General features: G+C 41.0%; 2 protein-coding genes across 4 annotated transcripts in view; both read right to left on the bottom strand.

The window, feature by feature from the left end:
- Positions 1-7,580, bottom strand: part of mcf2lb (mcf.2 cell line derived transforming sequence-like b) — a 51,129-nt gene extending 43,549 nt beyond the window's left edge. Inside the window, exons 1-2 of the mRNA XM_078262220.1 lie at positions 7,009-7,580; positions 2,348-2,949 (exon numbers count right to left, since the gene is read on the bottom strand). Of these exons, the coding sequence (XP_078118346.1) occupies positions 2,348-2,426 (79 nt within the window). The 5' untranslated portion in view covers positions 2,427-2,949; positions 7,009-7,580. The remainder of the gene's footprint in view (positions 1-2,347; positions 2,950-7,008) is intronic.
- A 370-nt stretch (positions 7,581-7,950) lies between these two features.
- LOC144525418 (phospholipid-transporting ATPase IH-like) overlaps positions 7,951-26,544 on the bottom strand; it is a 34,135-nt gene continuing 15,541 nt past the window's right edge. Inside the window, exons 6-29 of one of the 3 annotated variants that reach the window (XM_078262214.1) lie at positions 25,621-25,724; positions 25,447-25,497; positions 25,233-25,297; positions 25,039-25,120; positions 24,782-24,932; positions 24,481-24,678; positions 24,191-24,364; positions 23,272-23,438; positions 22,336-22,407; positions 21,281-21,354; positions 21,066-21,169; positions 20,712-20,893; positions 20,018-20,251; positions 19,020-19,197; positions 18,821-18,923; positions 18,055-18,200; positions 17,586-17,645; positions 16,345-16,472; positions 16,097-16,232; positions 15,537-15,560; positions 14,741-14,806; positions 14,368-14,471; positions 14,109-14,274; positions 7,951-11,057 (exon numbers count right to left, since the gene is read on the bottom strand). In XM_078262214.1, coding sequence (XP_078118340.1) covers positions 10,785-11,057; positions 14,109-14,274; positions 14,368-14,471; positions 14,741-14,806; positions 15,537-15,560; positions 16,097-16,232; positions 16,345-16,472; positions 17,586-17,645; positions 18,055-18,200; positions 18,821-18,923; positions 19,020-19,197; positions 20,018-20,251; positions 20,712-20,893; positions 21,066-21,169; positions 21,281-21,354; positions 22,336-22,407; positions 23,272-23,438; positions 24,191-24,364; positions 24,481-24,678; positions 24,782-24,932; positions 25,039-25,120; positions 25,233-25,297; positions 25,447-25,497; positions 25,621-25,724 — 3,042 coding nt within the window. In that variant the 3' untranslated portion in view covers positions 7,951-10,784. Of the gene's footprint in view, positions 11,058-13,103; positions 13,453-14,108; positions 14,275-14,367; positions 14,472-14,740; positions 14,807-15,536; positions 15,561-16,096; positions 16,233-16,344; positions 16,473-17,585; positions 17,646-18,054; positions 18,201-18,820; positions 18,924-19,019; positions 19,198-20,017; positions 20,252-20,711; positions 20,894-21,065; positions 21,170-21,280; positions 21,355-22,335; positions 22,408-23,271; positions 23,439-24,190; positions 24,365-24,480; positions 24,679-24,781; positions 24,933-25,038; positions 25,121-25,232; positions 25,298-25,446; positions 25,498-25,620; positions 25,725-26,544 lie in introns of those variants that run through there. The other 2 variants (XM_078262215.1, XM_078262216.1) reach the window with 2 other exon arrangements.

The raw sequence follows: 26,544 nt of genomic DNA, 5'->3' as shown, positions 1-26,544 counted from the left end.
GTACAACATGACACCTTCTTTTCAGCTCAGGAGAAACGAGCAGTTCGCCAGATTAGACAATGCTAAATCCTTTTCATCCTCAGTTGACTTAGTTTCCCTGAATCTCTCTTTTCCTCACTCTCTCTTCCTCTCTGCTGTCTTCTGTGATCAGTGTCTCTTCTCTGAGCTGATTACTGCTCTCATCGTCCTGCCACAGCACATTCCAGTCACATTTCCTTAGAAACAGAGTGCTACCAACAGGGATCAAAATTAACAGCCAAATGGCTAGTGAATGTTCAAATTTTACCAGCCACTCAATAGCTTACTATTGTTTTTTTGGCTGGTGAGTAAAGCAAATCTAACAGCCACTTGCATATTTTTACCAGCATTTGGCTAGTAGATGGTGCTAATTTTAAACCCTGGCTACAAATGATTGCAATTTCTGCAAATGTTTAGTATTATGTTAGGCACTTAATGCCTGTACATGTAAAAAGAAAAATAGGACAATTTTTCACAAATGTATCATATTTTGTTTTTATCATGTCTGGAGTAGAGTGGTGCAGCTCATAATTCTCATTTAGACCTGTAGATTGTTCAGTTTTATTTTTCTGCTTTGGCATAGCCATGCCTTTCTCCTCAATCAAGTCCACCCACTCACTGCTGCCATACTGCCACCATTTCTGGTGCTAAGGAGGAGAAGAAGGCAACTAGAGCCCACTGGGCTGTATTTATGATTACAGCAGAAGCCTCACCATCATAGAAGATTAAATGCTAAAAAATGCAAGCTAAAGTAAAATGGACAGTGTGTTTAAAGTATAATAATAAATATAATAGACAGTATTACTCTTTACTCTGCATACATACACAGTTGCAACAAATACATCTAAAATGAATTATGATCTGAAAACTACAATACCATATGACACTAAATGAGCAGCTGTGGCATCTCTAAATGCGACCAGCATCACTGATCTCCAATGAAACAAGATCAACACAACATGGAATGAAAAGTTTACTGTGCACAAGTGTGTGTGTGTGTGTGTGTGTGTGTGTGTGTGTGTGTGTGTGTGTGTGCATTCATGCTTGTAAGAGTGGCTGTGTGCTGGCAGTAAATGGATTAAAGGAGATCTCTATAAATGGATCAAAAGAGAAGATTGGCACTCATCAGAAATATCATTCAATCACTTATCTTAGTGGCAATAGTTTGTTAAAGGAGAAAAATCTGTCCTTCAGTCAGTGGCAATAAATCATGAGGCTGCAGGAGCAACGTCAGGACATCACATCTACAGTTTGGAAAAGGGTTCTCGTGTCAACTAAAACAGACTCCGAAATAGCTTTCTTTTCCATGACTGCGTAATGACTTTTCACTGCAGTTAGAAATGAAGGGCCTACAATGTTTCCCTGCAGCCGTTTTGACTGCTCAGAGCAAACATGAAAGGCCATGGACATGGACACATAGATGGAGAAAACACAATAGCACAGCCCTGACAGCAAATCTAAGAGGTGATATGACTACCTGAAGTGGCATGTCCAAGTTAAGTAATCAGTACAGGGTAACAGTAGGGATATGATGATATATATTATTCACCGTCTTCCATTTCTGCCCTCAACACCTCTCCCGATCAAACAATACTGTAACTGATTAGGGTGGAGTACTGAAGAAATAGGCCAGCAGGGTACAGTATCACAACACAAATCAGCCTGTATTTTTCCAAAATATTACACACATCAGTGTATAGATTACATATAATATTTAATGCTATTAAACATAAATATAAAATTATACTAGTCAAGTCAATTTATTTTTAGAGCACAATTAAAACCAACCTGAACAAATTTCTGTACAAAGTTATATTATGTTATAAAAACAAAGGAAGACAATAAAATATATATACTAGATGAAGCTTTTTCTGTGATAACTGGGCTATCTGATTGTATTACTAATAATGTAAACTAGTGTCACAACACCACCATGCACAGCTTTTTCTCCCACTAAATCAAATAATATGACTCAATATCAAATTTACCACTGCAAGCATAAACTGTATTCAGGTCTTGTGACAAAAACACAGCTTACTGGCCAAACGCCTCCCTAGCTCGAGGCAGACACAGCATGAACAGCAGCACATTAAACATGGTGTGGTTTCCTGCACAAATAAAGATTTTTAGCACATGATGTTCGTGTATTTTCCTTCATCAACCCTTGTTTCACCTTTATTTGGTCTAAATATTTAACCAAACAAAGATACTATAGTGTATACAGGTTAGTATTTACCTATGTTTCAGACAAACATGCATTTATTCTCTGCAATCAAGGATACAATGACCAGGGACTATAGTTGGTGTTAAGTGTGTTGTTGTCACCCACCTATGCCTTGAGTGACTGTCCTCAGTCTCTCCAGCAGCTCCCCCAGGGCCATTTCCTCTGTCTTCATCCACAGGATCATCCTCCAAAGGGACAGTGGAAGACCAGCTGCCCAGCCAACAGACACTTCTGCGGGAAAAAGAGACAGCTTGCCTGCTTTTTCCTGAACGGTGCTTTGGAGAGCGGATGATGGGAAAGATGACAGGAGAGGGTAACTGTTGCGGTGGCAATTCCAGCCAAGCAGAAGGGACGAGAGGGAGGCAGCAGGGTAAACTAGCCCAGGATGTGACTGCCTGGCTGCTGTCTTGTACGACACACGGATGCTGAAGAGAAGAGATCTGAGAGAGAGGGGGGGTGTGCAGCTTGGAGGTGCTGGGATGCTTGTAAGAAATGGATGCTTTCGAGGAGGCTACAGAGACGGATGAGGAAATGATGCTGATGCTACGGCTGTGACAGCCCCAGCTGCAGTAATGAGTCCTCCTCAGAGGGATGCAGAGCGCAGGATGCCGACGACGGAGATGGGGAGGAGGTGGAGCAGGAGGCAGCCTCATTCGCACATGCATGCTTCAGCCTCAGCACGCATGATGGTGCAAACCTGTGCAGACCTGGCAGACAGGGAGGGGGAGGGAAAGTGAAGGTCAGTGTTGCAGTTTTACACAAACAACTGATCTAATAGTGACACCCAGTGTGGAGGCAAGGCATGCCAGCTGCTGTGTCATGGAACATGTCATCTGTAGAAATATACACAGTAGGCTACTACTGGTCATGCACCATTGCTTATGCCGCATTGCCACCATGTGACCACACCTGGTTATGACAAAAATGGTTGGGTTATTTTGCAAAAGGGCAAGAGTTGCACTTGACTGCAATACTTTGGTCTTTTTAAACAAATAAAGGTTTATGGTCCTTTTGGTATCACTGTTTATATAGCTACAAAATTTGAATTAAGAGTTCTAAAACACACAAGTTTACACAGACCAGAAAATTCTGGAAGGTAATATGAACAGAAGAAGATATTCCAAAGAGTTGAACATATCTACAATTGCTTGATGTCACGTTTTGGACTTTTGCAGAATTGTCTTGATTAAAAAAAATATGATAATGAGTGAATCAGCGCCCAATGGAGCTGAACTATAATACACACAATTAACCGTCTCATTTTCATGGAAATATTTTCTGTTGGAGAAACGTCCGTATTCAAATTTGAAACTCCATTTTATTGAGAAAAATGTGTGAGATTCCCCACAAAAACAAACAAACCAAAAACAACAGAATCTGACTCCAGCGTTGATAGTGGCCAACCCTGCCTTATGTGACATCTCAAATGTCTGTTTGCAGGTGTTTTATGTGGAAAACAAAAGTTGTACACAAACTTTTTACTGGAAATCTGAAAAATGTCCTCAAGTCAACGTCGGTTGGGGCCTTGGGTGAGAAGACTATAAATTTGAAAACAAAAATTATCTGGGGGGGTGCGGATTTAGAAAGAAGTGAGCTTACCAGACCTCTGTAACCCGCTCCACATCTCTGCTTGATGATAGCTACTCGAGGCTACATTAGCCGCTACTAGGCAAGGCAAGGCAAGGCAGCTTTATTTGTATAGCACATTTCAGCAACAGGGCAATTCAAAGTGCTTTACATAAAAACAGATTAAAAAAGTTTAAAAACAGATAAAATACGAGAATAAAAGTTACAGTGCAGTATAAGAAATTAAACATTGAAGAGCAGTTAAATATATAAAAGCAGATAAAATAGGAATTTCTCTTTATATGCTTATATAGATTGTCATACAGTGTCAACAATGCAACTTCAGTATAAGAAATGAACATTTGCCTTTATTTAAAGAAAGGCAACATCAGATCAGGTCTTCATGCTTGATTTACTTAAAGAACAGGGTGCACAGCAGACCCTGCAGTTTTCTGGGAGTTTTGTTCCAGATATGTGGAGCATAAAAAGCACGCTGCTTCCCTCTGTTTAGTTCTGACTCTGGGGACAACAAGCAGACCTGTCCCAGACGACCTGAGAGGTCTGGGTGGTTCATAGTGTCGTAGCAGATCAGAAATGTATTTTGGCCCTAAACCGTTTAATGATTTATAAACCAGCAAAAGCATTTTGAAATCAACTCTTTGAGGTACTGTAGCAATTAACAGAGACTGGAACTGGGTGATGTGATCCACTTTCTTGGTGTTAGTGAGGGCTGAGCAGCGCGTTCTGAATCAGCTGCAGCTGTCTGATTGATTTTTAAGAAAGACCAGTAAAGACACTGTTACAGTAGTCAAGTCTACTGAAGATAAAAGCATGGACAAGTTTTCCAAATCACTGCTGAGACATAAGTCCTTCAACCCTTGATATATTTTAAGGTGGTAACTAGGCTGACTTTGTAATTGTCTTATGTGGCTGTTAAAATTCAGGTCTGAGTCCATGACTACACCAAGATTTCACAACTTTGTCTGTTGTTTTAACATTATCGTTTGAAGCTGAATGCTGACTTTTAATCGTTCTCTTTTGCTCCAAAAACAACCACCTCAGTTTTCTTCATTTAATTTAAGAAAGTTCTGGCGCTCAGTGATTAATTGTTCAATGCATAGTCAGTTGTATTGGACTATAATTAAATACAAGCAATAAGGTTATTGTTGTGTGTCATCCGCATAACTATGGTAACTTATTTTATTGTTTTCCATAATTTGAGCCAGTGGAAACATGTAGATGTTAAACAGGAGGCCCCAGAGGCAGACTTGGGGGAACTCCGCACGTCATATTTGTATGCTCCAGATATGTATTCCTACAGACACAGAAAAGTAGTCCCTATTCTTTAAATAAGACTCCAAACCACTTTAGTACTGAGCCAGAAATGCCTTAGTTTTCAATCGGCTCTAGTAATATGTCACTTGATCGACCGTATCAAATGCAGCACTGAGATCAAGTAGTTGAGACTTGAAAATATTTACTTCCCTCATCAATGTTTAAGTGGATGTCATTAAAGACTTTAACAGAGCTGTCTCCAGTGCTGTGGTGTGGTCGAAAACCCGACTGGAAGGCATCAGAACTGTTGTTTAGTGACAAGAAAGAGAGTTTGAGTTGTTGAGAAACCGTTTTCTTGTGATTTTTACTTAAAAATGTAAGGTTGATATCGGCCTATAGTTTGCTCATTGACGTGTGTCTAGATTGTTCTTTCAGAGTAGGCTTTAATGACTGCAGTTTTTCAGGGCCTGTGGGAAAAATACCTGAGAGAAGAGGCGTGTTTACAATCTGTAGAAGATCTGTAAACAATTGGCTATTTTGAAAGGCCGTTAGTAGGATATCAAGGCAGCAGGAGGAGGTTTTCAGATGTTGTATAATGTCCTCAGTTTACGGTTAATCATATGAAGTGGGTCATATTGGAATTTTGCCTGGACACTGTGACAACACATACCCTGTACTCGATGTCGACTTGCAGCTGTTTGTCTAATTTTCTGAATTTTGTCTTTGAAGAAAATGGCAAAAATCATTGCAGGCCTTCGTGGACTGAAGTTCAGATGCTACTGGTACTGGAGGGTTTGTTAACCTATTGACAGTAGCAAACAAAGCACGTGGTGTGTGTGTTTTTGGCAATAATGTCCGAGAAGAAGCACCGCCTTGCATTCCTCAGTTCCAAATTATAAATGCGAAGTCTCTCTTTATAGGTGTTGTAGTGGACCTGGAGATTAGTTTTTCGAGACCCCTGAGAGGGTGGGTGTGGACGAGAAAAGCTGAATGAATGTTTCACTGGTGTTGTCAGTGATATACCGTTTTCTTATTAACTTTGTTTGGACACTTTTGTGCACAGAGATAGTGCCATTAAAGAAAACACAGGCATGATCAGAGAGAGCAGCATCAGTCACCACAACCTTGGAAATGTTCAAACCCTTCGAAATAATCAAGTCCAGTGTGCCCCTTGTTGTGTGTGGGCTCCGTCACATGCTGAGTCAGTCCATAGTTCTCAAAAATGCAACACAGTTGAAATTACCAGCAATAACTACACAGTCAAAGTTAATACAGATTATAGACAGCAGTTCACTAAAGTCATCAAAGAAGGATGCACAGTATTTAGGTGGCCTGTAGATAATTAGAAATATAGGTCGAGAGAGGGACCTTAGCTGAAGAGCCACATATTCAAAAGAAGCAAAGTTTCCATAACATATTTAGTACATTGGAACGAGTCATTAAACAAAATGGCGACTCCACCTCCTTTCTTATTCGCTCTATTCTCACTCATAAAATTGAAGTTGGAGCTGACTCTATAAAGAACAGCATCACTGTTATTATGGTCCTAACGAGGTTTCAGTTAAAAACATGAGGTCAAGGTGTGCTTAATAATAAAATCATTGATTAAAAATGATTTACCTGCCAAAGACCTGACGTTTAGTAAGGCTAATGTTAATGTGTTAAAATAATTATCTGTCTCGTTTTTGGGACAGGCTGTGGCTGACGAGGAATGGATGCTAAATTTGCTAAGTTGGCAGTTAAGTGCTTCTTTCTTACTTAGGATTCACCATTCTTTTCTATTACCTATCACAACATTGATTGAAGAAGAATTTAATACACAGGGCCCAGGCTTGTCCTGGAAAGAGTCATGAGTGCCACTAGGCATGCAGCCTGGGCCCAGCACATATCAGTTAAAGCTTGTTTCGTTTTGTACACAAATATACTTATCAGTCTGGTGAGAAGGAGTTCGCTGCCGTCCTTGAGGGGGCAGAGGTGCCTGGCGTTTTACTTTAAGTGGTTCAGTCAAAACAGGGTCAGTTTGATTCTGGGGGCGAATGATGGGAGAAAGTAGTGGGGCAAACTTGATTCCAGTATCTACCAGCTGCTCCATCTGGTCAGTGAAGCCCAACATGTGGCAGGGGTAAACAGGGGAAAAGGTGGATGGGGAGAGCGATGGATCCTCAAAGGCGTCGGTGTTGGTAAGGGGGTTTGAGGAGTATTGGACGGGTGAAATGGGGGGTTGAGATTTCTCGTCTCCGCTCTGTGGTCCTCCTTGGTCAAATCTTTGCTCAGGTAGGGGCTGTGGTGGATCACTGCCGCACTTTGTGTCTTCCTCTTGTTTCGTTTGTGTTGATTGATCTTGTCTCGTGTCCTTGGTCGAGGGAGTAGATGTGTGGTGCAGAAAGTAAAGGAGGCTAGAGGTGAACAGCTTTACTCCTGGCTTGTTAAGGAAAAGTCCATCTGCTTTAAGTATTCTAGCATAACACACCTGAATATCCGAAGCAAACTGTCGGCGGTTAAGTTGCATTGTGGGTAATGTAGGAGCAATTTTGTCAAGGAAGTCGAATGCATGGATTAAAAGACGATTCTGCTGCATCGAGTTTGGTATTATTTTTTTCACCCTGGAGTGCAATGCTAAATCTCTGTGGTACTTTTAGGCTAAATTAAACAATCGGAACTACTGTTTATTGGCAGTTAGGCTACCGTATGATAAACGGGAATTAAGGACTGAGGAATAGTGAACCACAAAAGTAAGAAACTATCTGAGGACTTCTGTAGGACAGGCAGGGAATGACAGGGTCTGAAATGACGAGAAGTTATTAGGCATGGATAAACAAAATACAGAAATGACATGACATTAATGATATACAACAATAACACAGAGGACAAGTGTTTTCACTCTCTTTATTTCAAGCAAAATGACAATACAGTGCTTTGCCCTCATTTTGCTACATACTGGCAAAAAAGTCAATAAGTGAACTTTTAAAATCTTTATTAAAAAAAAAAAGAGTAAATTCTCAAAACCTGTTTAGTAATACAAACAGTGCTGCACTGAAGGTATGATATGATGCGTGCTGCTCAGAGCACAGAAGTCGACATTTCAGACCTTTGCCAAGCTCAGGAGTGACAGGATCAGCACCTGCTGTTCTGCTGATGGACTTAGAAAAAGCAGTTTGACATTCTGATCAGCAGTAGAAGGCTGGTGCGATAAACCCATTTGAGACAGAGGCTACAGACAGTCCGTTCCTAGTCAAGTTATTTGGTCACTTTTTTTCCCCCTCACCCACTACATTCTTCTTAGAAAAATAACTTGTGAGGAAGAGTGAACACTTATAAACCTCAGTCGACAGACAATAGACCTTGTTTTAGGGGAAAACTGATCTGTTGTAGAACAAAGTGCAGTGTGTAGACCTATTGGTGAATCTCTAATGAATCATATAATGTATATGTTGCTCTAATTTTGGTTACAAACTTGAACACACATTCTAACAGATTTAAAATATAGTCTTCTCTCTGGGATACAAAAGTAGCAAAAGAAATATTCACAATGGACAACACAAAAATGACAAGTTGTAAGAAAAACCGAGCTGTGGAGGACTTAGATAACAAACCGTGTTTGAAGAATGACTCAAAAGAATTCCCCATTACATTATTAAAGTAAAATAGACCTTATAGCATTATTGTGATAGAATTGGTATATGACATGTAGAATATGTCTGGATACAGTATGGCAACAGCACAGCGAGGTGGGACACTGCATAACAAGCACCAAGGCCCTTCATTTAATCTACTGAGGTCAGGAAGTCCAAACACTTTTAAGCTTTGAGTGAAAAATGAAAGAGAAAAATCCAGACTTCAACCAAATTGATAAATCATCTATGCCCCAGTAAAAAAATACTGAACACTTGTTATTAAATCTATACACGTTGGCAGATGGTGATGTGTATGAAAATAAACTGTATAAACATACAAAAAAGCTACGGAATCTGACATTCAAGACTTTCCCAGTCAGTTACTTGCTGTGCAACCAGACAGATATGCTTTGGACAAAGAGGACTTCGGATGTTAGAAATGCAGAAAAGAGGTTCATCCATAATGAGCTTCAATCTTCAGCTGGAGAACATGATGGACAAATCAGTTCAACATTCTATTGATTTGATTGTGACATCGCCGGTTCAAGTCTCCCTCCCACTTACAACAGACTAATATTATACTCCTTCTCACTACAATATATATCAAAAGTTTAAGTTACATCCATATATCAACAGTGACCGCCATCAATAATTTTAGAATACAGAAAAACTCATGGATAAATGCAAGACAGAGAAAAAAACCTTATAATGCAACATATGACATTAGCATTCTTATATTAATTTTTGCATAACACAGAGCATGGCAGTAAACACACAAGCACAATGCAACACTGAGGAGTAGCAAGTCAATTAGGACATCCATAAATTAAGACTCCATGAGTCTCAGGCTGCTGCTGCTGCTTTTGCTGTTACTCTTCATGGCCACATGGAGGCAGGAGTGGGTACAGTATGCTAATTGTTGGAATGAAAGAAAAGGTGTTGAGATATGGTTCATGATGAATGATGTCTGGGACGAAGGAAGGATAAGGAAGAACTGAGACAAGGGCAGATCAGCATGCAGCAGAGATCTGACATGCTACACTGGCAGATAAGAAAAACAAAAGTTGACACAATCGTGAGAGTAAAAGAAGAGGAAGAGGAATAATAGACACACTGTATCAGACATCTATGCCCTCTGAACCTCCCTGTCCACCTAGAAACATGTTTAAACTGACCTAGAAATATAATTAGGTATCAGTATCTATGAATTAAGGCAGGGTGGCTAGAATACTGCACATCCCTCTTCAGATTTCCCCTGTTTCTCTCCTTCAGCTGTGTGTGTGTGTGTGTGTGTGTGTGTGTGTGTGTGTGTGTGTGTGTGTGTGTGTGTGTGTAAGGCTTTGTAATACACCACTTCTGCCTTTTTTTCTTTTTCTTTTTTAGTACACCTTTCTCCTTTGGCTCCTAGCCTGCTGATGTGTGGCTACCTGTAAGGCAAAGGTGTGTCACATATAAACAGTAACAGGCAAATTCATGCATACACTCACACACACTCACACACACACACACACACACACACACACACGCACACCTAAAGGGCTGAGCTCGACAGCTGCCCCTTACTTGGCCAGACCACATACTGTACATAAACGTTTTCAACAAAGAAGCAAAAAAAAGGACAAGAAAGTGGAGGAACAGGCAAGAAAGTGACTGGAAATGAGGGCATAAGGAATACAAAAAGGCCTGACTGTTGACATGTTGAAACAGGACAGTTCCATAGTGCATTAAACAACTTCACACATGGTTCCCCTTTTGTTCTTAGACTTTTTCAAGTAAGAGTTTGGGTAGGAACTTTGATGAGACTGAGACTGGGAGGACACTGAATCAAAAAGATGTTACCAAAGTATGAAGATGAGGCATCAGGGCTGTAATATCTATCTAAAAGATTGTTCACTCAGGTGCAGCCCAGAAAATGCACATGGTGAACTCAGCATGTGGTTGATGTGTGTGAACATGTTTGTTCATATTTTGCTCTATAAATCCTTCATCCTTGAGACGCAGAATCTTGGTCGCACATCTTTGGATGTACTTTTTGTTTCAGCCCACGAGATCCACACACACAATAGTTTCAGACTCTACGTTTGTGTTCACACGGAGGTCTCCGGCCCTGGAGCGTAGTAGGCAAATCCCGCCCCTGAGAGACGGAGCACATAGGGGCTGAGAGAGCACAAGTCTGCCCCTCCACCTTCTGCCAAGTGGACCAGTAGTTTCTGGGGAAAGGGATCAGACCTGCGGAGCGACAGCATCTCCGCAGCGCAGAGGTGGAGTTGAGAGGAGTCCGTGCTTGTGTCTTTGAGGGATCGACGAGAGGACAGTGGAGTCAACTTGGCCACACCATCCCACGACAGCTTCTCATGATCCTAAATAGAGATGGAGGACACATCAGCACAAGAAAATCCAAAACGCAGACAGTAGAAGTAGAAAAGGAAATTAAAAGAATTGCACCATGCAGATCAAATCAAAGGACCGATGTCGAGACAGCTTGATGCATAAGGTCAAACGGCAGGGTTATTTTCAAAAGGTTTAATAAGTTTGTTTTATATATCCAGATGTTTCGTTTTAATGACTAATTACACCCAGTTATGGACCTTTAGATCAAACTTACAGAACAAACAGGACAAAAAGTCCATTAAGTGTGGATACTGGACATAATTTACTGATCAATGATGGGAAACCCTCTGAAAATTCCCATTATGATTAATAGTTAAGTTAGATTAAGCATGCCCATGAAATAAAGAAAAAAAGTACACTTGCTATTCCATCTTCCAACACCAGATGTCATCAGTATTCCTGATAAAAGATGATACTTCAGATACAAGCTGCCTGGGCAACCTGGAATTTTTCCAGATCAGTTTCATCTGTGTCATCAATCTTGGATTAGTTAACCTATTAGTGACCCTGCCTAATAAAATATGACCTCAGTTAATAAGTAAATGTTAAAGTGTGTATGAACCTCTGGAAACCTGACAGTTATCTCAACTAAACCTCCTCTGACCCAGAACCTTCAGTTTGAGCTCCTTTAGCTTACTTTCATATCTCTCTTAAGCTACAGTCCAGGACCAAAAAAGGAGTTACAACACGCCTACTACTTGTTGGAGCCCACATGACAAGTGGCAATGGATTTTAAGTAGCCTGGGTCTAATAAAGAGAGGATAAAATGTCTCATTTGGTTGCTACCCAGATAAAGTTAATTCCTATCCCACATGCAGTGAGAAGCACAGCATGCTTTGCAAACAGCACAGCAGAGTCAATTGGAGATAGTGATTCATAAAAGTAGGTTTGATGCAAGTACATTTCTTGTGTAGATGCAGTTATATAGCCCCCCCACCCCAGCCTGAGCCATAGCATGACAGCATGCCCCATGCAGTGCACAGCAGCAGGAAGCATCATGGCAATGGCATTAAGAACCAGACTCCCCACAGTCAGCGCCCTCTGTATGCTGTTACCATGGTGACCCTAGCCCACCTAGCAGGGTGTACTCTAGGGTTTGCTGAGAGGGGTGATGTGGCTGTGTAACATCATGGAGTCATAGGTCCTAGCAGCTTTTTCTCCACTGCCTCCCTCACAGGTCCTATCAGGGTGGAGTGGGTTCCTCTCATTGCTTCCCCCTCCACCAGCAGTGCCAGGAGCCACACAGCCCTCCAGGGCCCCCACTGTCCTTACCTTCTGTGGATGACGTCAAAGGAAAGGCTGAGACAATTTAACCTGTTCACACCTTGTGTCTTGTGTCCAGATATACTCAGTTGCCTAGGCGAACTATGTGTTTGATTTTGTTTGTGGAAAACTTCCTCTCATCCATGCAGCTACAGAATAGGATCTGATCATCACGGACACATTTCAGAGCTAAGTCTGAACACTGTCATGGATCTTTGAAAAACTTTTGGGATTGCAAACTTTTTCTGTAAATCAAATTCAGGCTATCTAAAAGCTAATAAATGGTCTGGAATGGTTTAGTGTTGACAATAACAACTTTTAAAGCTTATTTTCTCAACTAAGCGTTTAGCCGTACGTCAGAAAATAAAGAACATTGCCCCTCAATTTCCCACAGCCCAAGGTGACGTCTTTAAATATCCGTTTTGTCCAATCAAAGTCCAAAACGCCAAAAATATTCCATTTATAATGATACAAAACAGAAAGAGGCTGGGATTTTGGGATTTTTGTTTTAAAAATGAAACAATAATTTATGAAAACAGTTTATGATCATTTTTGGTTTGTTTTACATAGAACAAATTCTGCAAATCCAGCGTTTTCTGTTTCTGATAAACAATCTTAGAAAAACTGTGGTCCCACACATACCAAAAGAATTTCTAAAAAATACACTACAAGGTGACAACATGAAAGACATAAAAAAAAAAAAAAACATAGCATGCAATTGAAATATCTTAAACAGTAAATATAAAACGGAACACAAAACACATGAAATATATAATGGAAAAGGTAACTTCAAAAATGGCAGGAAACATGTTTAGAAGAAGAAAATTCTAACCTGGCTTACAAACCAAACACTGTGTTTCTATTGTCATTAATAGCGCCCTAGTAGTTAGTTTCACATTAAGCGAGGTGTTGAGACAGTGATAAGTGGTGTACACTGGGACATGCCACCATGCATACAGAGATGAGGGCTTAAAAGAGAGAGTCACCTCCTGTTCCTGCTCCTCTCTCGTCTCTCTGGGCCAATCAGAAACTCATTCTGCTGGAGGACTGAGAAAGCATGAAGATGGTGGATGGCTCCACAGTAAGGCACGGGCGATTGGACTGCAGTTACCCCGAAAGAGCGAGCGAGTGCAGAGTGCAGAGTCACAGGAGCAGTGGAGGGAAACAACAGAGAAGAGGAGAGAGGAGACGGTAATGAAAAAGTAGGATAAGGCAGGTGAATGAAAGGAAAAGGGAGAAAGGAACGATGGAGGATGGTGAGAATTATGGTAGTCCATCAGGTTGCAGTGAGAGGGGAGAAAAGAGAAGAAAGAGCACAGCAGGGAGAAATCTGTCAGACCTTTCATTAATTTTTCCATTGATGGTGAAGCTTGCTTCACGGGAAGGTTAGGCTAAGCCAGAGGGAACAGAAAGTCATTCTAAATCACGCTGTTGCTCAAAGCTATTAGGGATCCTAATGGTCTTCCTGGATGATTAACGAGTGGAATAGATTTGTAGCTTACTCATATGGTTTCTTACAGTCAAAATATTAGGCATCAGCTAGCATAGGAGAGGGTTCTACTTACTATACCAGGTTTGTGAACTTAAATGTACTGCTAAAAGGCACAATTTTAATTTTCATAAAAAGAGGAAAGCAATAATTGGTTAATGGTTTTAGCAAAGCAGAAGTCACTACATGACAAACATCTAACACCTAACCTGGAAACAAGACAATTTAAAGCTTCTGTTTTACTGTGGAGCTGGTGGCAATATGTTACCTGTGCACGTTCGGTGGCTGTAGGACACATGGTCCTGCAGAGGACCTTCTTGATGACATCTGGCAGCAAGCTGACCGTTATGAGCAGGATGATGCTGAGCCAGGCCGGACCACTAGACAGCATCTGCATGAACACGTAGTACATCCTCTGGTAGTTCAGGAAGGGCCTGAGCAGCAACATGAAAGACAGAAAACGCGTTCAGAAATGTCCTAAAAAACATAAACGTTATACAAGGTTGAAAAAACAAAGCTTATTATACCAAATGATGCCTCCCCAGAGAAGAGAGAAAATAACATAGAAAAGAAGTGACCCCCAGATGACAAAGTGATTGATCCAGGTCCAGTGGTGTGTGTCCAAGGCAAGCTGAAACAAACAAGAGTATATACAAAGTAAACACACCAGTCAATTAAGTCAATGATTTTGCCTTTAGGGTTCACTGTTCAAACCGCCAGTGTAGTAGATCATTTAGGTAACATGCTAATTAACATGTGTGCCACAAGCTTGTCTACTACGACGAGGCACATGCAGTGGTAATGCACTCATTTAAATGGAGGAGTTATGCAATACAATACACATGAGTGTTTCTCCCCCCCCCCCCCCCATTTCATTTTCGAAGACATATGCTCACACACCTTGAGCGTAACGGTGAACACCAGCACAGTAAAGACGAGAGTCCCAAAGGTCCAGTTCCCAAACATCTGCGAGGTAAGAGAGGAAGAAGAGGGTTAGCGGCCACATCAATCACACACCCCTGAGGGGGTAGTGGAGGGAGAGAGAGAGATCAAGACAAAGAAAGCATGGAATTGATTTAATAACCACAGCTGGTTGTTGGTACCAGTGTACCTATCTTTGCTAGAATTCCCAATCATTAATATTTTCCTTTATGAATGAGAAATATAGTGAGAATTTTCATTTTAAACCTTTTTTTGTTTGTTTTTTGTCACCCGTACACAAAGATTACAGGATGAAAACAATCAAGCCAACTGGAGCCCTGGATGCTGGAGCAGTAACATTAAAAACCCACCAACCCCAAGCACTGCTACCACAAATAAATGGACATACAAATACACACACAGATGCACAAACATGTTACACAGAAAAACAAACAGATGTTGGATCTTAATCTATAGCACATACTAGCATTACTCTATTTACTACCACAACGAAACACAAGGATAATGTGGGGGAGCATCTAAGGTTTCTACTGTGTCAGTGGAGTTGTTAAGATCAGGTACTGTGTAGGATCCAGGGCTTTACAGAGATTAGGGGAATAAGGAGGACTAGAAAACTACACATTCAAATGAAAGTGCATGGATGATGTGAAGTGAGAAGGGATGAAACTGGTCAAACTGAAAGCTTAAACGGTACGACAGGAACTAAAAAAGCGTGAAAGACAGAGAGAGCTGACAGGGAGGGAGACAGGCTTACCATCTGTGTGTTGGTGGTCATAAGCTGAGGAAGACGAAGAAGAAGAAGAAGAAGAAGAAGAAGAAGAAGAAGAAGAAGAAGAAGAAAAACAAGAAAAAAAGAAGAGCAAAATAAAGAGAGAGAGGAAGCAGAGAGAAGGAGGGGGAAGAAAAGAGAAAGGAATCAGGACAAAGGGTAAAATGAACTTCAGGATGTTTCAACTTAAAAAACAGGACCAAAGGCAATTGAAAACAGTTGACATGATTAACAATACAGAGAAAGATGCTATTGCGTTGTTGATATGAATGGAGATCCAATGTTGCTGACCTATAGGGGGGCCTGGGACAGAAACCTTACTGTTACAGATCCATAATAACACATACATGACCACAAAGTCATCCTGTAACACTTAACTCGTCTTTCATGAGAATCCAATGGAGATGGATGAGTGTTTGTAAAGGAAGCACTAACTTTGTGTCCATTATTCTCTTTTAATTTCCCTAAAGGACACCTCGAACACCCCATAAACTGCTCTATTTGTACTTGTTTCACTACAGATCTCTGTTGAGACAGAGGCTCACCTGGCCATTGCTGGTGAAGGTGGTGTTGTCAAATAGGAAGTAGGCACCAAAGAAGAAGATAACAGCATCAAACACACCCAGGCACGTCCAATACAGGAAGACAGGCCAGCGGAGGAGGGAGTTCTTCGCTATGTCCCTAAGAAAGACGGGCAGAAAAAAAGAATAGTTGAGTACAAGCCCCAAACACTGCATCATAAAAGTCACGGAAAAGGTACAAATAATATTTTTGTCAACAGAACTGCGACAACCTGTACAAGGAGGGGTCCCTCTTGAGCGTCTCCATGGTGATGTGCTGCTCAACCAGGCTGTAGAGGAGGATGGGGAGCGAGGTGAAGCTGATGTTGTACAGTGTCAAATAGGCGGTGTCGTACAGAGGCTGCAGAGGGACAAAGACAGTACAGACGACATCAGACATCTTAAAATGTAAAGCTACAATAATAGATTTTTTTTGGCCACTTGAGGGTGGTAGAACAAGCTGAAAATATTGAAATTATCATCTTATAAGGTTCTTATCATGAGCATGTTATGCATATGCATTAATATGCATATAATTGCCTAATTACTTTTTTTCATTTACAGTTGTGATTTTGGTCCAAATCTAGTCTCGCTTTGCCAGACCATCCTCCACAGCGCTCCGGAGGAGGGTCTGGCTAGTCCGCACAGCATTCTGGGATGGAAGCAAAATGTGCTGTGATCTATTGGCATGTCTTTAAATCAATCACAATCATCTTGGGCGGCGCTAAGCCCCAGACACAATGACAGTGCCTCTGCAAAATAGCCTCGGGAAGGAACTTGTTTTGGTGGAACGTGTACGTTCAGAAGTCGTTTTAGTCGTGCAACAGAAAACTCAGATTGGACAGATAGTCTAGCTAGCTGTCTGGATTTACCCTGCAGAGATCTGAGGAGCAGTTAACCATAGTCCTCATAAATCGACTGGAGTTTAAAATTCCAACACAAAGAAAGCAAAAGGTAACGGACATCCGGCCGAAAACAGTAAAATCCGGCAGAATTTCCGTCGGCAACGGTGCAATCCCGGAAGTGGAACATCGTGGATATAGACTAGTCCAAGTCCAACATTCAATCTTAATATTATCTCTGTGTTAGTCTCCACCAACAAAATATCTGGTCCTTCAACTGCTAGATTTTCTGCTTTGTGACCACCTAGTTGCTAACTTTGTCTGTGAGCCATTTGGTTCTGGGCAGGTGCAGTGGGTTTACTAGAGCTGGAAATAAGACTGATGAGAGTGGAGTTTGTGGGGCTTAAAATTAAAACAAAAAAGAGGCGATAATCCTCAGCAGAGCTGAGTGGAACTGCAGTGTAAGGTGATGATTCTCTGGGGGTTCGTCTCTATAAGTGACACCAATTATGCAGCTTTAAAAGTAAACATTAAAAAAGCATTCATTAATATATGAAGCTAGTTTAATGCATGACAATGTGAGGGTATGTAATTGCAATGTATACAACACTGTGTCAGTATAAATTGCTTACCTGTTGGGAGAACCCGCAGAAGAACTGGTACAGGAACTGAGGGAAGATGAAGCATACATTCTGGAGAAAAAAAGAGGAGAAAAAAACAACACAGAGAAAGTGATAAGCTTGTGACAAGTACACGTGAAGAGATTTGAAGAATCTAAAAATGCTATTATCAACACATTTCTGTTTATGCAGAGATTGTGTGCTATAAGCTCACTGAGTGGGCCGCAAAGAGCTGGCCTGCCAAAAGGAAAAAATGAATCAGTTGGCAGGGCACTGCTTGCTGTGGAAGCCGCCCACACTGATCATCATAGCCATGAATCCAGGAGAGAATGTTGCACCATGGATTCATGAATCCGGTAATCTGTCAGAGTAGCTGCAAAATCTGGTTCTTTGTAACTCAGTGTTTCACTGGGAATTACGATAAAGTGATTAAAATGTGTGAGCCAGTGAAGTGCTCGAGACATTCGTCTTGTACAGGTACCTTGTAGAAGAAGTACTGAACAAGTTCAGCAATTCGGATGTAATAGTAGTGGCCATGAACGAGTAGCATCTTCTTCAGGTGTTTAAACTTCGGGATGGCATAGTCACTGTTCCTTGCCGCCTGTCGGCCCTCTTTACCCATGATGCCTTCAGGAAAAGAAGAGGTTGGTTACATATAATCTGAGGAATGTAACACAGCTATTAGTGTAACCCGAGAAGGTGGTTTTCTAAATATAGACTAGAGCCCAACTAATATACACTATATAGATGAGCCAATACTGGCTTATCACCAATACATTGTATCGCTTGTATGTGTTGGCAAATATGCAAAATGAAATCTAGTGCAATATGTTTTATTATCTGAACTTGTGTGACCATCTTTTAATATATTGTTTTTTATATAGTTATTAATTATAATTATGTAACTTCAGGTTAAATTTTGAGGTTTAATTTTCAAAAATCTTGACAAATGGTAAACATCCTGTCCCAGTACATATCTGTCATGGATTCTTGCCAAATATTTTGTTTACATTATGTGCGTGTGTAAAAAACAAAACAATATATATATATATATATATATATATATATATACATATATATATATATATATATATATATATATATATATATATACAGTATATATTCATCAGATTTGTTTTATTCTCAAATATCAATATCAGAAGGCTTTAGAAATCAACTTGGGCTCTAAAAGAAGCAGAAACCTTCATATATTGATGGCCACTCATTACGGTGTGAAATGAGCTCACCAATGCCCACATGTGCTTCCAAGATCATGCTGACATCGTTGGCCCCATCGCCGATAGCGAGGGTTATGGGGTGCTCTTTAGAAGCTTTAATTAGCTTCACAATCTGAAGAAACAAAGACCCAACTTCAGTCACTACCACTGTTTGTCGTTGAGGAATGTGCCTGGAGTATATTTGTCAAGTGAAGTGCAGCTCTCTCACCTGTGCTTTCTGCAGTGGTGCCATGCGACAGCAGAGCACAGCGCTACAGTTGCGACAGATCTCAAGAAAGATCTCTCTGTAATTGCCTGAACCGGCACGCTCCTGGTTGGCCTTTAGTACCGCTGACAGAGTGGCCCCGTCGATGATCAGGCCAAAGTCGAGGCAGTCTACTGACAACCTGGAAGAAAATATTACGGACTCATCAACACACAACAAGTATAGATCAGTCTGCAGTCTTGATATTCTACTGATATTCTACTGATTTAAGTCATTTTTCAAGGTTGTGATGAAAAAAACGCAACGGTCTTACTTTTTCATAAATTGAATATCTTTGGGTTTTGGACTGCTGGTTGGACAAAATGAGACATTTGAGGATGTCACGTTGGACACTAGAAATTGTGATGGACATTGTTCACTAATTTCTGATGTTGTATGAACCAACTGATTAATTGAGAAAATAATTGGCACGTTTGATCTCATACCAGGGTTTCTGCAGGTTTCACAGAGTCAAATTTAAGACTTTTTAAGGCCTTTTTAAGACCATTATGAATGAACTTTAATACCTATATCACAACATCAACTAAGCCCTAAATTCAGTTCTTTTCAAGCCAAGTATCACTAAATGGATTTTATTCTTCAGCTATGATCCGTTTTATGTCTGTGGTACAGTCCCAAAGAGACTCTCACCAATAACACGAAAGTTGATTGGCTGCAATATAAGTTACATGTTGGTCTCATATGTAGTATGTATGTATGTAGTAATACAGCGAAATTATATTTGGACTAGCAAAAGAAAGAACTACAACACCACGGAATAAAAAAAAAAAAGAGCATGATGAGGTAGCGTTGCATGGATGTAGGAAAATTAAGACCTGTTTAAAATTATTTATTTATCACAATACTTCAGTGAATTTAAGAGTTTTTAAGGCCTAAAATTTTGAATTTGAAATTGTAGACTTTTTAAGACTTTTAAAGACCCCGCGGAAACCCTGTCATACCCAGAAATAGAGCGTTGTCTGAGAACCGTCCTGTTCAGTTCGAACAGAACATCATGCAGACTCTGCTCTTCTGTGCGTTTCTTGGTCAGCTCCAGGATTTGGGTGCTGCGACGGAACAGCTTGCTGGCATAGCAGGTAGCCGCTGCCGTCTCCATCTTGTCCCCTGTCAGGACCCAGACTTTCATCCCAGCCTTGTGCAGTGACTCAATGGTGTCTGCAGCTTTCTCCTGGAGCCTGCGCATCGATAAGTCGATAAGTGTTTCAGCCTCCAGTGGGGTAGGTTAAAGCATCCATCAAAACATCAATCAATCAATTACCAACTGGTGATAACTTATCAATGCATGACCACCCCTGTCCCTGCCCATCACCAGTTTATCTACAAGAAAGTCAAACTGTCAGGCAGCTGATCGATCGGTTTGGGAAAACTATACTGAAGTCTACTTTGTAAGAGCTTAAACATCTCATATTTTGAGGAAGCAGAAAATAAAATGGAAAAAAGGAAACAAAAAGGCACAGCAGTAACAGTAACGAGTCACCTATCAGAGCGCACTGAATCTTTTTTGCCCTCATGAGTCATTACAATACTTTGAAGACAGCTTCATGACTCATTAATCTTCCCCTCTGTGCTGCACTGTTTTAAAATATTTCCTCTCTCTCTCTCTCTCTCTCTCTCTCTCTCTCCATGGCGACCAACCTGTCCTCCACTGCCGTAGCACCCAAAAGCACAAAGTCCCTCTCAATGATGTCATAGGCCTGCGCCAGCCTCTGCTCCCTGTCCTGCAGGGCCAGCTTGGCTTCGTTCAGGTGATGACACGCCTCCTGGTATTCCGACTTTGACAGCCTTCGATAAGCAACGCACAGAGTACGCAGCCCCTCCTGCGTTAACAGTGAAGAAGAAAGAGATGGAGGGTCATCACATAAAGATACATTAATGCCCTTGAACTATGACAATTTATCTGAATGATATTTATTTCAAAAGTGGCCTGATACAATGTACCGTCAATCCCATTATATATTTGTACTAGTCAAACACTTACTGCACACTTACTATAGCATTCTGTTCCACCCGGGCTTTAACCTGCTCCACCTTCCCAGATACTATCCGAGGAAAAATGGACGAGTCTGCCCCCTTACAAAACAGCAGGTATTCGCCTGAGATCCCACAAACACGAACAAAAGAAACCATTTCAAACAAACTGCAACAATCTAGTGTCTGATCATGGATTTATAAAATGTATGAACATAGCATTGAGCACATCTTACCTGAGCTTGACTTGACTATGACGCTCATTCTCCTCCGGACAGAGTCAAAGTTTAGTACATGGAGCAGCTCAAACCTGCAGGAGAGACATAAGGTTGTTGTTATTTTGGTAAGTTTTCTAATTTCTGTTTTCATTTTTAATTGATCTTCTTTAGTGGGGTTTCCTAAAGTCTTGCAAATGGATGTAAAATGTGTAAAACCAGCTCAGTTCTCATTGCACATTGTCATTTTTTTTAAGTAGACCGAGGCTTTTTTAACAGGTCCTAAATTTTTGTTAAGTACCCACTCTATGTTTTGTTCATGCTTATGCTGATAACATAAAAAGCAAAACAGGTATTACAGGGTTTGATGAGATTTTCAAGGCAAATAGTAAAGAGACAACAATAATTATCTGAAGTAAAATGACGTTTGATAGTCACTTGCATCAAGCTAACTGAATGATCCGTTTCTACTTCTGAGAATTGTAGATGATCCTTAAACCTTCTAATATGCAAACTGTAATTCAAATGAAGTGAACCACAATACAGACCAAATATCTTTAGAATTGACATTTGCATTAAGTGCATTTTAGTCTAGTAGTTTGTGCAAAGGGCCAAAAGATTCAGATTCCCTTAAATGATGAAAAACAGCAAGTGTGAGAATAGAACCTATTGCCTTTCCATTCTCTGCAAAGTCTGTTGGATGCACCCCCTCCCCTCTCCAGCTCTCCTGCTTCCTTAAAATAGCTCACTATTGACAGGCCACTGCAGAGAGTGATGGAGAGAGAGGCTGGGTACACATCAAAACATTAGAACCTTTCTACAAAACCACTCTCTAATGGAATCTTGCCGCCTTTCATTCTTCCAGATCAGTTGGAGCATTTTGATCTGATTGAGCAGTTTCTAAAAACAACACTGCCAACTCTTCTGTGGTTGTAGTTTGTTTGTAACCTCTGTTGAACATGTAACACAATCCGAGAGCCCTTTCTCTCCAAGCAGCTGAAGTGTTACCCCATCAACTAAATTACTCCTATTTTATCTCCTGTGGTGTAACCACAACAGACCTTTAACAGACCAACCTTTCAATCTCATCGTCTTTGTTGAGGATCTCCATGTAGTTGTCTTTCAGTCTCAGATAGGTGTAACCCAGCCTGGCAACGAGAGTGAAGGAAAAGAGGAGAAAGAGAGAGAAAGGATTCATTCAAGTCCGAGTATCAATATACACTAAGCAGTATTACTCACTTGTATCACACTTGAAAAGGTGTTCTGACGCATTTAGCGTAACCTGAGCACAGACACTTACTACAGTACGTCACATCTGTGAAAGCAATATGTTAGAGCAAAGAACTGTGACTTGGCATGTTGGACCATGTGCCTTACATGTGTCTAAGGCCACGTGCAGACCAAATATAGCACTGTGTTAAAAACAAATCAAGGGTCTGTGTTGGTGTGGGCATGTTGCTTTAGGTAAATATGATCCAGGAAGTCCAGTTACATACAGAAAAAGTGATCACGTATTTCATGGTCAAACAGTAGTGTGTTCTTGACTGGCTAAGTTAGTCTCCTGTCCTCAGTCTGAATGTAATTATGTTACTAAATGAAGGCACAAGCCCCCAAAACAAGCATGCTGCATTATGGGCCTGGCAGATTTTCACCATGGAAGACACATTTTTGCTAGTGTGTGTGTGTGTGTGTGTGTGTGTGTGTGTGTGTGTGTGTGTGTGTGTGTGCGTGTGTGCGTGCGTGCGTGTGTGCGTGTGTGTGTGTCACTTCAGATAGTGACTGACAGCAAAGTATTTCCAACCAATAATCAAACACAATGATTCATTAAAGTTTAATATATTCTGGTCCCCTAAAATTGGGGGACTATGAATATAGAGAGCTACAGTTCTTCCACCATTCATCCTCAAATTGAAGCTGAACGTCTGAACTTGCAGAGTGCCAAGCCAAGAGACACTGTCCTATTATAAGGACTGCAAAGTAATTTAGCAAATTGTGTGTTTTAGATTGTTAACCTTTTCATTCCCTCCACCAAAGCAACCTCATCCGGTGAGGAGGAGATGTAGAAGGAGGTGGGCCTGCCTTGGTGGATGCCCCTCTTGATGCCATCCACCGTCTCCTCCTCCTTCACCTGCACCGTGTGACACAGACACAGCGCCCGGAAAAACAGATCCTCGTGTTCCTACAGACACACAATCATACATTGTACGCTTTTTTTACGAATGCAACTGTTCAGTCAAAAGTGCATAATTGAAATGAAATATAAAAGACCCAACTTTCCCAACTTTATTTTCTTATCCTTTAGATCATTTTATGGACATGTTTGGTGCAATTTAGTCATCGCTGTGGTTTGAACTACATTTCCCAGAATTAGAGAGCAATAAAGCAGTATATCCATAAAACCTTTTTTCTAAAGTTTTCTCCACTTTAAGTTTTGGCAGGGAGTGCTCTTCTCTCTCTCTCTGGTCATTTGTGGTGGCTTCTGCTGCTCATGCTGACAACACACTTTTTCTTCTATTAAATCTAAACAAATCACTGTTGCCACTGCCAGAAATGCAAGCCTCATCACTTTTCTGTGTACCAGAGGAGGTTTTCATCTATGTAAGACACAGCAAACACTTAGGGATTACAAAGGAAATGTCAAAGTTTCCATGAACTAGATATGCAGGCTGTATTCCCACTGTGTGTATCAGCAAAACAAACATTTGGTAATATATAAATGTCAGATATAATTACTTTAATGGTCCTCCTGTCTAAAAACGTGACATGTTGGTTTATCTGCGAGCGTGGCTTACTCACATTTTCAACTAAAATATGTTAAGCGTTTTCTTTACTCTTGTTTTCATCTCTATTCGGCAGCAGAGATAGCACAGCCAAGAGTCTATTCAGGCTGGATTTAGAAGCCTGTTTACTTTGTCAAACACACATACTTACTCTCCTGTATCCTCCAGGTGAGGAGTCAATCATGTCTATACTGGAGGCAGCACTGAGGATTTGGCCGTTGCAGATGGCATGCGGGATGTAGACATTCCCATCAACGCAGCATTCAATAAACTCCATGTTGTTCTCAGTGAGAGTGCCTGTCTTATCAGTAAACACATACTCCACCTGGGAGGGAAGGAAGAAAAAGGGTAGAGTAAGGGCACGTCTGCAAATTTGTTTCAGATACTGTATGCAAATATGTGTGTGTGTGTGTGTGTGTGTGTGTGTGTGTGTGTGTGTACCTGTCCCAGCTCTTCATTCAGGTCAGAGGTGTTGACCTGAGCACCCTCTCCCAGCTCTTCATCAAACATTTCCTCATCCCAGGTGATGAAATAGGAGCCCAGGAATTTCTGCATCTCCACTGTCACGTACATAGACACTGGAATGATGTAATTGAACAAGACCATGAAGGCCAGGAAGTCTGTGAATGCTCGGATCACCTGAAGAAGGAAGGAAGAAAGACAACAGCTATGACGTTTTAGGTAAATGAGATTTTGGACTGGGTGTCAAGACTGTTTTCAAGTTAGAGGTTGATGAACAGACCATGTGGCGCTGGCGCTCGTTCTCGGTCCTGTGGTTGTACCAGGGCTCGTCTCTGTCTGGAGACCACTGCCAAGCGTATTTCAGAACAGTGTTGATTACCGCTTTACTGATCAAGATGCACAGATACACTATCAGAAAGGCATTCATTGACCTGCAAAAAAAGACAGGGTAAAGATTAGGAAGAGGAAACAGAAAATGTACCAATCCCACTATAAATCCAAATCATGCAGTTGAAGGAGTGGGGACGTTAATCATACTTTTCTACAGCAGAGCGCTTCTGAGATTTAGACTGGTAATTAAGCGCCATCTTAGTCTCCATACCAGTGTAGACTGCAACAGCTGAGGGGAGAGAAAATGCTGAGTTATCAAGAAAATACCGACATCAGCCTTTCCTCTAATTTGGCTCAAACATTCAAGAGACATTAAACAGAGTGAATCCGCATATTACTACCATAAATATGTTGTGTGTTCTTCAGTGTGGCTCCTCTAAGGAGCAAATTCTCAGCCCCAAGTGGTCTGCAACAATGAAACAGAATTCTTGGCTGTCTTTATTTCAGAAAAAAAACATTAAAGACATTTGCTTAATTGAACAAATGAGTTGACCTTGTCAATACAAGCTATACCCGAGAACAGAAAAGTACCTGATTACAATAAAAAATACTCACCTAGCCAAAGGCTCTTCCTTGTCCTTGTAAATATTGATGCGTCCCACAAATCTGCAAAAAAAAAGTCACAGCAAAATGAAATCAAGATTAGCATCAAGGGAATATCTGCTTTTAAGAGGTTGTGGATGATGATATGTGTTGTAAGATACATCAGTGAGGGTGTGTCACACTCACTTGTAGAGGTCAGGCTGTGGTTGTTCACATTCAATAATGGCATGTAGCGAATCCACCTCCTGCTCCGTTCTAAAGGCCATGGTATCTTGTACAGCATAATAGGTCTGAGATAGAAGAAAAAGGTGGAGGAAGGGGGAAGAAGAAGAAGACAACAGAGGAAAATGTCACCCACAGCCACTAATGAGAGCAGGGTTCATTTGACTCCTCTGTCTGGCTTCCAGCAGATTTTCTAAATGACTGGGCGAGCCATGGACGTGAGCTGTTACAGGCCGCGCCCTGGATCAGCAGAGGACAGCATGCTGGGATGGGGCATGTATGAGGAGATTGGGTGGAGTACTCTACCCTACGCTATGGGAGGTGTGTGTGTGTGTGTGTGTGTGTGTGTGTGTGCGCTCAGCCATACGTGGTGGCAATGAACATCAGAAAGGGAAAATGTAAAATGCTTTGCATGGCGGTGTGTCGCTTACATTATTACACGTGTGTCTGAATTCATGTGCTGATTGATAAGTATCTTATTCTCATTATTGATAAATATGCTAATTATTTTCTTGATTGATTGTTGTCCGAAAATGTCCGAAAATACCGAAAAATGCATCACAGTTTCCTTAAGACTTATGTGATGCCTAATCCTAGTGCCTTTCAGGCAGCGCTGCCTGGTAGGCACTAGGATTAGGCAATGGTTAGGGTTAGGGTTAAGGTTAGGATTAGGTGCCTTGAAGTCAACGGTCGAAGCGCTGCCTTGAAGTCGACGTTGGGGGCTTAAAAAACCATCGAGCATTATCAGTGTATGACAAAGAAAAGCCCCAAATTCTCACATTTAAGAAGCTGGAACTGTTTGATAGTTTACTTTAAATTTAGCTGACTTGTTTCTTAAAGACCTACTGAATCATAAAGCTTTCCTGTTTTAGGATCAAAGACGGTACA

This window comes from Sander vitreus, chromosome 11 (assembly GCF_031162955.1).
Source record: "Sander vitreus isolate 19-12246 chromosome 11, sanVit1, whole genome shotgun sequence".
Classification (NCBI taxonomy): domain Eukaryota; kingdom Metazoa; phylum Chordata; class Actinopteri; order Perciformes; family Percidae; genus Sander; species Sander vitreus.
The sequence above is the reverse complement of the archived record's forward strand: the minus strand, read 5'-3'. Positions and strand labels throughout refer to the sequence as shown.